We start from the raw sequence: 13,122 nt of genomic DNA, 5'->3' as shown, positions 1-13,122 counted from the left end.
CAAATACAATGTCAAGAGCATTGTCAAATTTCTCCCAATTTTTAAAATAAAATTTTGAAATACATATTTGATATAACAACTGGAAATAACACCTACAATTAGAGAACTTTTGGTTTTCCAGAAGAGCATCTAAAGACTGTATTTTATTTTTTGGCCCTCTCTCCAATGAAGGAAACAAACTAATCCCTGATGTCTGATGGTATCGCTAGTCTATTATGAAACTACTTTACAGAGATCCTTCTCAGCCTGAGAGCTTTTCAACTCCAGTATATTTTTTTAAGTTAACAGGAGTCACATGTACATTTACAAAAGACTTTAATCCTGAAAATCTGTCACTTCTGGAATACATTTAGGTGGTTTCCAGTTTCTTAATGGGGCCATGCCTACAGAGTGACTTTGTGATGATAATGTTTAGTCTGATAAAAATCTCTTGAAAGTGGCTTGAATTTACCAAAAACACAATTTTAATCAGTTATCTTTATCTAGAAAATGTTGTGTAATGCTTTATTCTTAAAGTGTTCAATTTGAGAATTTTCCAAATGAGAACTTGTTAGTCTGCTATAATGCCCTAATATACTTACCCATAATCTGGTCACAGACAATTAAATTTTGTGATATTCCTGGCTTTTAGCTTTTTGTTTCCAAATGCTCAAGTCCTTTTTCAGTAGGTGCTTACTATGATATGATAACACTAGTTCTTAAGCTCATTTAAAAGACCATCACATTATGTAAAATTACCGCCTATGTTAGTGATTAAGTTCATAGTATTGCTAAAACCACATAATCACTTATTCACCTAACAAAATCTGTTGTGACACTGCACTAGGCAATGAGTGGAACCAATGAATCAATGAGTAAGACTGAGTCCCTGTCTACCTATAAAGTAAAAGAACTGGTCCTTGAAAAAAGTGTACAGGATTCTAAATCTCCCTGACAACCTCAGCCAACCCCATTTTCCAATAATGGGTTAAAAAAATTAAATAACAAATATATGAGTACTAATTTATAGATGAAATGAAACCTTCTATAAAAATACAGAAATTATATATTATATGTAAATATGCATATGTATTACATTATGCATTAGAAATATAACAATTGGCTTCATGTTTTCTATTAACTACGTAGGATGTGCTACATAAATTACAAATCAAAATTATATCCCTGACTTTCAAACATTACTGAATTATAAGCCAGATTTGCTGGTAATTAAGTAAAGAATAAAATCAAGTTCACAAACTGTTCTCTCCCTCCTATTTAACACAGATACATCTTTGAACATAAAGGATGTGAAAGAATCATGTTTATCAATAACTGTGCACTGACTGATGATTCAGAGTACTATGTGACAGCTGGTGATGAGAAATGTTCCACCGAGCTCTTTGTAAGAGGTAAAATGAAATCTCCTACTGTAGTCTTGAACAGCCTCTGCACTCTTCCTCCCAGGGGTAGTAATTAAAATGAGCATGACAAGGTGAGCTCTTGAGCTCCAGAGCAGAGGTCATAGTACCTCTAGAAATAGGTTAGCCTGGGTGTTAGATTGACTCTGCGTGGAAGCTCCTCTACACTGGCAGTTATCAATTAATAATAATTATTATTATCTTAAGTTATCCTAATTAATCGTCAAGTTTGTTGAAGACTAGAAAAGCTGAGGGGAGAAAATGAGTCCAAATGCCTTATGCTTTTGACTCAAGCAAGCGGTAGATAATTATTCTGGATATAGTTTCTAAAACCCAGCAAACTCGACTAGATAGTCCTCATTTCACACATTCAGCTGATCACAAGTAGATTTCACTTGAAACCAGCTTCATTAATAAAAGGGTATCAATGTTTGACACGGAGGGTGCTGAAGATTATCATTGACTTAAACTTTGTGAAATAGCCTGAGGGAGTCCACGAACCCTCTCAATACAGACAGCTCTGCAATCTCTATCGTCCATCTAGAACCAGAATCAAAGAATCATGCTGTTATAGATTCTCCTTCATCAGAAATTCCTACCACATGGTTAGTCATTTGCCAAAAGAAGGATATTTGATACATGTTTTGCCTGTTTTCCAGAACAATAATTGTTTGGATTTGAGGAAATTAAGAAAACCTACTCAGGGTTACCAGCTATTTCGCCAAAAAAGCTTTAAAAAAAAACCCACCAACTATCTACCACCATCTAACCATAGCCCTATGGTAGATGATACTTTCTTACTGTTGGTCTTTAATTTGTGAACAAATCTGTGGTCATGAGCAGGTTTGAACATTTAATGATTCTGATTCCCCCTTTTTTCACACTAGAGCCTCCAATTATGGTCACCAAACAGCTGGAAGATACGAATGCTTACTGTGGGGAAACAGTGGAATTAGAATGTGAGGTATCTGAAGATGATGCCAATGTGAAATGGTAAATAGCTTTCCTGAGGTCTGTCCATTTTTAATAGATTGAAAAAAATGCCTTCATGGATTGGAGAACAGGAAATGGCTTTTACACATATGAAAAGAATCGTAATCTCATTTGTGTTCATAGAAGTGGTAACTAAAACTGTGAAGATACTTGGGGTTTTTTTCACCTATGAAGCTGGAAAGCAATCCGGAAATCTAGATTGATAATGTAGGGAAGTAGGCACTTACTGAGAAATGGGTGATTTACAGTTGCCGGGGGTCTGTTAGACTCTAAATCTGGTAGATGTTCCTAACTTCTATACCTTGCTTACTCTCACTATGGCATGCTGGAAACTTACATGAAAAAATATACTTACATACATATTTTTCATTTAATTCACAGTTACCTTATTGTTACAGTACTACAGGAAAATATTTTAGACTAAGAATCACCGATCACTTTAAAGAATAAAAGCATTTCTTTTGTCTGGATAGGGAATGTTTTCTCAAGTTCTAATTGAGTAACCTCAAAATTAAAGCTAAGAGTTTCAGAATCCTAAAATGAAATAGTTTATTAAGAAGTATAGTAAATTACACAGCGTGTATCTGGCAAAGAGTAGAATGTTTATTCTAATCTAGAATCATAGCTAACTTTAAAATATATTAAATGATGCTATTCTTATTGGTGTGGGTCAAGAGGTAAAATCCACTCTTAGCATCTTCATTGGATTGATCTTGAATGGGAAGAAGGGACCTACATTCTTCTAATGTAATTTTTCAGACAATACTTGTTACATTATTAATCCATTTGATATGATGATCTATACATTCTTTACTTCTTTTTTTTAAAGATTTTTATTTATTTATTTACTTATTTGACAGACAGATCACAAGTAGCCAGAGAGGCAGGCAGAGAGAGAGGAGGAAGCAGGCTCCCTGCTGAGCAGAGAACCCCATGGGGGACTCGATCCCAGGACCCTGAGATCATGACCTGAGCCATAGGCAGAGGCTTTAACTCACTGAGCCACCCAGGCGCCCCGATCCATACATTCTTTAATTCAACAAATAGTTCTTAGATCCCAGGATATAGCAAAAAAAAAAAAAAACCCAAAGAACAAAACCAAGACCAAAAATGTCCATCTCCTAAAAAAGAGTTTTATAAAAGCTTTATACAACTCTTTTTTAAAAAAATCTATTTACAATCTATTTTAACTCAGGTTTAAGAATGGTGAGGAGATTATCCCTGGTCCAAAATCAAGATACCGAGTTAAAGTTGAAGGCAAAAAACATATTTTGGTCATAGAAGGAGCAACGAAGGCTGACAGTGCAGAATATTCTGTAATGACAACGGGAGGACAATCGACTGCTAAGCTCAGTGTCGACTGTAAGTAAGATGTCCTTGGATGTCTTCCAAGTTGGCTAACTATTGGTGTTGCATTTGTTAATTCAATTTTAATTTCAATCTATTTGATTTCTACTTCTGGCAATTTTAAATATGTAAAATTGGATTCCATCCTAACTGAGTGTCTATGTCACATCAGTCAGGGTCTCTGAGATAGAAACCAACTACTCAATTTAATAGTAAAAACAGGGGGAAGGGATAGGGTGGCTGCGCGATGGACACTGGGGAGGGTATGTGCTATGGCCAGTGCTGTGAATTGTGTATGACTGATGATTCACAGACCTGTACCTCTGAAACAAATAATACCTTATATGCTAATTTTTAAAAAGGGGGAAAAACAGTAAAACACAGTTTTGGGGAGTATAAACATCACCTTCCAGAGAAGTTATCCAAATAGTTAAGAAATACTTTAATCCCAAGACCACATAAATAGATAGTAAATACTTCAATGTCATATAAAATCCTGATGTTTGCATAACCCATGGGTGAATTTGCTATCTATTCATTATATAAACATTCAACATTCTGCAGTTACATTTAGAGTATGAAGAAAGTTGCTCAAACCAAGAAGGCTCAAATGAGAACATTGTAAGAAATTATTTGCTACCAAGATCAAGAGGCATACGAGAATTTATGTACTTCCCCAAATGCCTCCAAATAGTAGTCAGTCCTCAACAGCAGAGTCTGTCTCTTCCAATTAACCGTGAGAATTAAAATAACAAATCTCACAGGAATTTTCGTAATACATGCAGAGCAAAAATCCTGCTTCCTGACTTCTTGCATAGTCCAGTTGTGATCCATAGGATTCCTGGATTATTCAGAGGTTATCTCAGTTACACTCCTTATGCTTCACAGAACTGCGGCCATTTTAGTTTACTATGAAAAAAGTTTTTCAACCATAGGCAACCTGAAATTTGTTTCATTTAAAGCAATTACAAACAAAAACAAAAACAAAACACACCACACACACACACACACAATAAGTAAATAAAGCAATTACAGCCAGTTCTGCTATAATGCAGCATAGGCATTTCTAAAATCATTGAGCTATACGAAGTCATGCAATAAAACCACAAGACTAATGGAGAAGGTGAGGTTATGGGTACAACACTCAAAAATTTTGTCAGCCGTACATTAAAAAAAAAAGAAGAAGAAGAAGAACCAAATTTAAAAAAAACAGTATCACAGTTTTACACATGTCAAATGGTTAATAAATATGGCACTTTACATTAAGTGAGACCTGGAATTTGCTTGTGTGAGTGGTGTTGGAAGTGTTGCCACTAGGGAGCCACTGTGAAGTGATGGAAAGAGGTTATTTGAAATTGGACAGACAGTGGTAATTTTAGATGTGCATGAGTGTGGCTCATACCGCATGGGTGAATTCAGGGAGCTGGTAAATGTTCGACGTGTGCGTGAGTGCAATTTGTGCGTTCTTACCTGGCTCAGTCAGCTGGATGCTGTTTTCTCTTTTTCATGAATCAAATCATGCATCATCAAAAACAAAATTTTTGTTGTGTTCCAGTTGCCCCCTAACATATCAATTGCACCAGAACACATTTTCATTTTCAAAACAAGAAACCATCTTGGCCTCTCCGGTGTTTGGGTTTGGGACCTATAATTATCTTTTTTTTCTGTAGTGAAACCTCTGAAGGTTTTGACACCTCTGACTGACCAAACTGTACACCTTGGAAAAGAAATATGCTTGAAGTGTGAAGTCTCTGAAAACATAACAGGAAAATGGACTAAAAATGGTCTACCTGTTCAGGAAAGTGACCGTCTAAAGGTTGTTCACAAGGGAAGGTGAGCAAGTCAGGTGGCTCATAAGGGAGGGCTGGTCCCCATATCCTCTCTCTTCACTTCCTAAATTATATATTTGGTGAGGAGGATTAGAGAGTTGTCCTAAAGAGAGGATCTGTGTTTGGTTCTTTGCTTCCAAATAGCAAGAACATGTGATTTCTCTGTTCTACGTCCTGTCCTACCAGTGAAACTTTACCTGCACCTCATGGCTTCGTGCTTTGACTATTCAAAAGCCAATAACTGATTCTTTCCATCCAATCATGAGGTTAAAGGACTGATATTGAGTCCTAGTTAAGGAATGAATCAAAATGGATTAACAGTCCGTAACTAGTAAGTGTCATGTGACCTCCCACAATTTGGGGGGTGGACATAATGCCCTGGAATCTAGCAAATATCTTAAAAGGCAAAAGTTCATAATCTTGGATCTGTGGATCCTAGGAGATTGTGAATCCTCTAAAGCAAGGTCTGTGTATACAAAAATACACACTTTTCTCTAGAGAGAGGATCCATGATGTCCATCAGATATTCACTGACCGCCCCCCACCTCAGAGAGTTAAGAACTACTGCTTTTAGATTTGGGATAAAAAGCCAAGGTCAAGATTATTCTTGGTAAGTTCTTAAATCTTAAAGTGTGGCACTGGTGAGATGTTATATTTCAGTCTTTTTCAAAAGCTATATGATGAGACAAGAATAATGGACTCTTGCATGCATGATAAGCAGGTTGTATTCATACAGATAATTTCATAAACTCCAAAATGAATACTCAGTGTAGGTCAATAATAGGATAATTAAGCCTTCACATTCATATTCTCTCTCTCGATTTCCTGATCTTTCTCTCCAGCTAGCACTAAAAAGTTAATCAGATAAAGGCCAGGTATCTCTTCAGTTGGGCGGCAAACCATCTAAATCTTTGTAAATTCTTAGAAATGTTTTTCTTGTTTCCTTAGAATCCACAAGCTAGTGATAGCCAATGCTCTCACTGAGGATGAAGGTGAATATGTATTTACACCAGATGCCTACTCTATTACTTTGCCTGCCAAAGTTCATGTTATTGGTGAGTAGATGAATCGTTGCAGAGTTTTATATTCATGTTTTGTTGTTGTTTGCTTACCTTGGAAATATAACACATATGAAACTGTGATATTTAAAGAAAAAAATGCATGAATTCGTATGTCATTAATTGTAATAGTTGATTCTTACGGAGTCTTATAGTGAAGTTGTTTTGCAAGGTCCCCGGCACCTACTACTTTGACTCCTCTTATATTCTTTTTAGCCAGATGAAATATTGGTTACTACCAGTATTTACCACTAGGAAAGTACTAGCCCAGATATTCACACAGAAATGATTGTCTGATAACAAAGGCTATGTTTAATATTCTAGATCCTCCTAAGATCATCCTGGATGGTCTTGATGCTGACAATACAGTTACAGTAATTGCAGGAAGCAAGCTTCGTCTTGAGATTCCTGTCACTGGAGAGCCACCTCCCAAAGCCATTTGGAGCCGAGCAGATAAGGTTTGTTTTGCTTACACACACACACACACACACACACACACACACACACACACCCACTGATGATCCCACTTCCCATTTTCAATTAGATGAAAGAAGAAAGCAATATACACATAGGGGTTCAGTAGAGATATAATTCCTTTGATTAAGGAAGATGACTAATTTTCATGCAAATATAATCCTCATTCATTTACTTTTCATATTTCTAACTATTTACTATGTGACCAGGCAGGTTTGTGTCTGTGTGTGTGTTTGTTGTTGTTTGGGTTTTTTTCACCAGGCAACTTTTTATGTACAGTGAACAAGATCCCATTTTTCATTCTTTTTTAAAATTCCTTTTTAAATTTAAATTCAGTTAACATAATGCATTATTATTTTCAGAGGTAGAGGTCAGTGATTCATCAGTCTTATATAATACCCAGTGCTCATTACATCCTGTGCTCCCTAATGTCCATCACTCTGTTACCCCATCCACCTCCCCTCCAGCAACCCTCAGTTTATTTCCTATGGTTAAGAGTTTCTTATGGTTTGTCTCCTTCTCTGATTTTGTCTTGTTTTATCTTTCCCTCTCTTCCCCTATGATCTTCTGTTGTGTTTCTTAAATTCCACATGTTAGTGAGATCACATGATAATTATCTTTCTCTGATTTACTTGTTTCACTTGCCATAATACCCTCTGGTTTCATCCATATCATTGCAAATGGCAAGAGTTCATTTTTTGATGGCTGAGTAGTATTCCATTGTATATTACACCAAATCTTCTTTATCCATTCATCTGTCCATGGAAAACTGGGCTCTTTCCATAGTTTGGCTATTGTGGACATTGCTGCTATAAACATTGGGGTGCAGGTGCCCCTTTGGATCACTACATTTGTATCTTTGGGGTAAATGCCCAGTAATGCAATTGCTGGGTCATAAGTTAGCTCTATTTTCAACTTTTTGCGGAACTTCCATACTGTTTTCCAGAGTGGCTGCAACAGCTTGCTTTCCCACCAACAGTGTGAGAGGTTTCCCCTTTCTCCACATCCTTGCCAACATCTGTTGTTTCTTGGCTTGTTAATTTTAGCCATAATGTCTGGTGTGAGTGGTATCTCATTGTCTTCGGATTTGTATTTCCCTGATGCCAGTTGATGTGGGGCATTTTTTCATGTATCTGTTGGCCATTCATATGTCTTCTTTGGAGAAATGTCTGTTCATGTCTTCTGCCCATTTCTTAGTTGTATTATTTGTTCTTTGGATATTAAGTCTGACAAGTTCTTCCTAGATTTTGGATACTAGCCCTTTATCTGATATGTCATTTGCAAATATCTTCTCCCATGCTGTCCTCGTCTTTTGTTTTTGTCGACTGTTTCCTTTGCTGTGCAAAAAGCTTTTTATCTTGATGAAATCCCAATAGTTCATTTTTGTCTTTGTTTGCCTTGCCTTTGGACACGTGTCTAGCAAGAAGTTGCTGCGGCCAAGGTCACAGAGGTTGCTGCCTTTGTTCTCTAGGATTTTGATGGATTCCTATCTCACACTTAGGTCTTTCATTCATTTTGAGTCTATTTTTGTAGATGGTGTTGGAAATGGTCCAATTTCATCCTTTTGCTTGTGGCCCATTTTTCATTCTAATGAGTATCACAGAATGGAGTGGAAGAGAAATAGACAATAAATTATTAAATAAGTAAATGAGCAAAACCACTTTGGATAGTAATAAGTGCCTTGAAGGTTTTTTTTAAAAAACAGAGTAATATGATTAGCAAGTGATTGTGAGGTAAATGACCATAGTCCTTCTGAAGAACAAGGAAACCATTATGTGACGATCAAAAGAAAAAGATTTCTGGGTAAAGTCAATGCAAGTGCAAGGGACAAGAGGAGAGGAGAAAATGAGCTTGATGTGTTGAAGGAGTTGAAAAAAAGCCACTCTGCATCAGAGTGAATGATGAGGGGAATAATAAAGAAGGTTGGAGTGGTGGAGTAGTAGTTCAAATGTCACTCTTGGGCTCCCTATAAAATGTATTATAGGCAGTAAAACTATCCCATATGATATTATAGTGATGACCACCTGTCGTTATAGATTTGGCAAAACCCACAGAATGTAAAACACAAGAGTGAACCCTAATGTAAATTCAGACTTTGAATGATAATGATGTGTCAGTGTAGGTTCATCAGCTGTAACGAAAATACCACTCTGATGTGGGATGTCAGTTGTGGAGGAGGTTGTGCATGTGTGGGGAAGGGTATCTATGAGAAGTCTCTATACTTTACACTCAGTTTTGTAGTGAGTCTAAATCTGCTTCAAAAAGTAATTTATTGGGGCACCTGGCTGGCTTAGTTGGTTAAGCAACTGACTCTTGATTTCATCTCAGGTCATGATCTCAGGGTCATGAGCTTGAGCCCTGTGTTAGGCTCCAGTCTGGACATGGAGCCTGTTTAAGATTCTCTCTCTACCTCTGCCCCCTCAACCCCACTCTCTCTTTCTTTAAAAACAAAACAAAATAAAACAGAAGAACAGGAAGAAGAAGAAGGGGTGCCTGGGTGGCTCATTTGGTTCAGCTTCCACTTTCAGCTCAGGTCATGATCCAGGAGTTCTGGGATCGAGCCCCATGCGGGACTCTCTGCTCACGGGGAGTCTGCTTCTCCCTCTCCCTCTGCCCCTCCACCCTGCTTGCTCTCTCTCTCTCTCTCTCTCTCTCTCTCATGGTTTCTCTCTCTATCTCAAATAAACAAATAAAGTTTTTTAAAACAATAAAAAAATTTTTAAAAGAATAATTTTTTAATAAAAAGGTTGAGTTTCTGTTTTCTAGTGGAAAAAAAAAAGAACATCGTTGAGCTTTGGGACAACCTCAAGCAGGGAAATGAATGTGTATTTAGAGTTCCCAAAGAGGACAGAAGAATATGTAAAGAAATAAGGATCAAAATTTTTCAAAATTTGATAAAAACTAAAACTTCAGGTACAGGAATCTCATTAAAACCCAAGTACAAGGAACATTAATAAAACCACATCAAGACCCATTATAACCAAATTGCTCAAAATCTGTGATTAAGAAAAAAAGACTTAAGTAACCAGAGAAAAAAGTCCCATTAAATGTATAGAAACAAAGACAAAAGTGACAGCAGATCTCTCTAGAAGCAAGGCAAGTGAGAATACAACGGAGCAACATCTTTAAGGAAAAAACGATCAACCTATATTTCTATGAATGCTAAAAAATTCCTTTTTTTTTTTTAAAGATTTTTATTTATTTATATTACAGAAAGAAACACAATGAAGGGGAGAAGGAGAAGCAGGCTTCCTGCCTAGCAGGGAGCCTGATGTGGTACTCAATCCCAGGATACTGGTATCATGACCTGAGCCAAAGGCAGATGCTTAATGACTAAGCCACCTAGGCATCCCTGAATTCTAAAAAATTCTACAAATTCTAAAAAAAAAACCTATCAGTCTAGAGTTCTATACTGAGTAAAAATAAATAATTTTTAGAAATGAAGACAAAATAAAATTGTTTTCAGATATATAAAAGCTGAAAGAAATCATCACTGGTAGACCTGCACTACAGGGAATGCTAAAAGAAGTCATTAAGGGGCTCCTGGGTGGCTCAGTGGGTTAAATCCTCTGCCTTCAGCTCAGGTCATGATACCAGGGTCCTGGGATCAAGCCCCGCATCGGGCTCTCTGCTCAACGGGGAGCCTGCTTCCTCCTCTCTCTCTGCCTGCCTCTCTGCCTGCTTGTGATCTCTGTCTGTCAAATAAATAAATAAAATCTTAAAAAAAAAAAAAAGAAGTCCTTAAGTCAGAAGGAAAATGATTCCAGATGGAAACAATTTTTACAGAGGAACAAAGAACATCAGAAATGATAACTACATGGATAAACATAAGAGTTTTTTTCTTATTATTTAAATCTCTTAAAAAGATTATTGACTCATTAAAAATAATAATCATATGCTGTAGTGTTTATAACATAAATGTAAGTAAAAATTATGACAATAGAAACATAAAGTCAAGAGGAGAGAAATGGAAGGTAAGAATTAGGAGGTTTGAAAGGGAGGTATGCTATTTTGATATCACCTGAAGGTAGACTGAAAAACATGTATACTGTAAGACCCAAAGGAACCACTAAAATAATAAAAAGTTATAGTTAATAAGCCAACAAAGGACATAATATGAAAATCACAAAAAATATTTAATTAATCTTTAAAAAGGCAGAAAAAGAGGCATAAAGTACAGATGAGACAAGTAGAAAACAACAAGGTAATAGAATTGCAAAGAAAAATAAATAAATTAGAGATTTCAATATTCTTCTCTCAGTAGTTGATAGATGTAGACCATCAGTAAGGCTACTGTGGGTTTGAAAAATAGTAGCAACCATCTTGATCTAATTGGCATTTATAGAACACTCCACTGACAAATGCAGAATGGGCATTATTTTAAAATTATATATGGTGGGCGCCTGGGTGGCTCAGTCCGTTAAGCATCTGCCTTTGGCTGGGGTCATGATCCTGGGGTCCTGGGATCAAGTGTCACGCTGGGCACTCCCTACTTAGCAGGGAGTCTGCTTCTCCCTCTGCCTGCTGCTCTCCCTGCTTGTGCTCTTGCTCTCTCTCTCTCTCTCTTTCTCTGTGTCAAATAAATAAACAAAATATTTTTAAAATATAAATAAATAAATAAAATTACATATGGAAAGTTTCCAAGATAGACCATAAGTAAGTCTCAATAAATGTAAAAGTATTTAAGACATGCAAAGTATGTTCTTTGATCACAATGGGGTTAATTAGAAATCAATAGCAATAACATATGGAAATTTTTCAAAATTTAGAAACTAACACTTTTTGGAATAAATCATGGATCAGAAAAAAGAACCACAAGGGAAATTAGAAGATGTTTATGAGCATACCACTAATCATAATTTTCAGAATGCTACTAAATCAGTATTAAATAGCCCCATATCAATTAAAGAAATGAAGTTTGTAGATAAAACCTTTCAGAAAGAAAATTCCAGGCCTAGATGGCTTTATTGGAGAATTCTATCAAAGATTTAAGAAAAAAATAATACCAATTCTACATAAACTCTTCCAGAAAATTGAAAAGAGAATAGGAGTATTTCCCAACTCATTTTTGAAGCCCAGTCATTCCCTTATAGCAAAACTAGGAAAAGGCATTAGAAGAGACTATAAACCAAAATCACTCATTAACATAGATGAAAAATTCTAAATAGAAGTTAGCAAATCAAATCCAACAATATATAAAAGGAATAATACATTATGACCAACTGGGTTTTATCCCAGGAATGCAAAGATTGGTTTCACATTTGAAAATCAATTAATATAGGGAAGCTTGGGTAGCTCAGTTATTTAAGCATCTGCTTTCAGCTCAGGTCATGATCCAGGGTCCTGGGATCAAGTCCCGCATTGGGCTTCTTGCTCAGCGGGGAACCTCCTTCTCCCTCTGCCTGCCATTCCCCCTGCTTGTACTCATGCTGTCTCTCTCTGACAAATAAATAAAATCTTTTTTAAAAAAAGAAAATCAATTAATATAATTCACCGTATTAACAAACCAGCAAAAAAAAAAGTAAGCATGGTCATCTCATAGATAAAGAAAAACATTTGACAAAACCCAAAATCTATTCCTAATAAATATCTCTCAGCAAACTAGGAAGTAAAAGGAACTTGCTCACCATGATAAAAAAAAAAAACCTGTGAAAATCCTACAATGGTCATTTTACTTAATAGTGAAAGATTGAATGTTTCAATTCAAAGATTGAATGTACAGATCAGCAGCAAAAGAGAGATGTCCGTCCTCACAACTTTTTTTTTTTTACTTTTAATTTTTAATTTTTAATTTTTTATAAACATATATTTTTATCCCCAGGGGTACAACTATCATATGATCTCACAACTTTTTTTATTTAATATTTTATTTGAGGCAGAGAACACATGCAAGAGAACACAAGTGGGATAGGGAGACATGGGGGGTAGGACTCAATCCCAGGACCCTGAGATCATGACCCAAACTGAAGGCAGCTGCTTAATCAACTGAGCTACCCAGGTGCCCCCCATCTCACAACTTCT

General features: G+C 36.3%; 1 protein-coding gene across 9 annotated transcripts in view; it reads left to right on the top strand.

Moving 5' to 3' along the window:
- MYBPC1 (myosin binding protein C1) overlaps nt 1-13,122 on the top strand; it is an 87,647-nt gene that overhangs the window by 44,715 nt on the left and 29,810 nt on the right. For all 9 annotated transcript variants that reach the window (XM_013051516.2, XM_013051518.2, XM_013051517.2 and 6 more), the window contains 6 exons: nt 1,267-1,391; nt 2,288-2,393; nt 3,589-3,755; nt 5,411-5,573; nt 6,518-6,624; nt 6,952-7,085. In XM_013051516.2, the coding sequence (XP_012906970.1) occupies nt 1,267-1,391; nt 2,288-2,393; nt 3,589-3,755; nt 5,411-5,573; nt 6,518-6,624; nt 6,952-7,085 (802 nt within the window). The remainder of the gene's footprint in view (nt 1-1,266; nt 1,392-2,287; nt 2,394-3,588; nt 3,756-5,410; nt 5,574-6,517; nt 6,625-6,951; nt 7,086-13,122) is intronic.

Source organism: Mustela putorius, unplaced genomic scaffold, assembly GCF_011764305.1.
Source record: "Mustela putorius furo isolate JIRA1106 unplaced genomic scaffold, ASM1176430v1.1 tig00000788_pilon_pilon_pilon, whole genome shotgun sequence".
Taxonomy (NCBI): Eukaryota; Metazoa; Chordata; class Mammalia; order Carnivora; family Mustelidae; genus Mustela; species Mustela putorius.
This window is presented reverse-complemented; position numbering and strand designations above follow the sequence as displayed.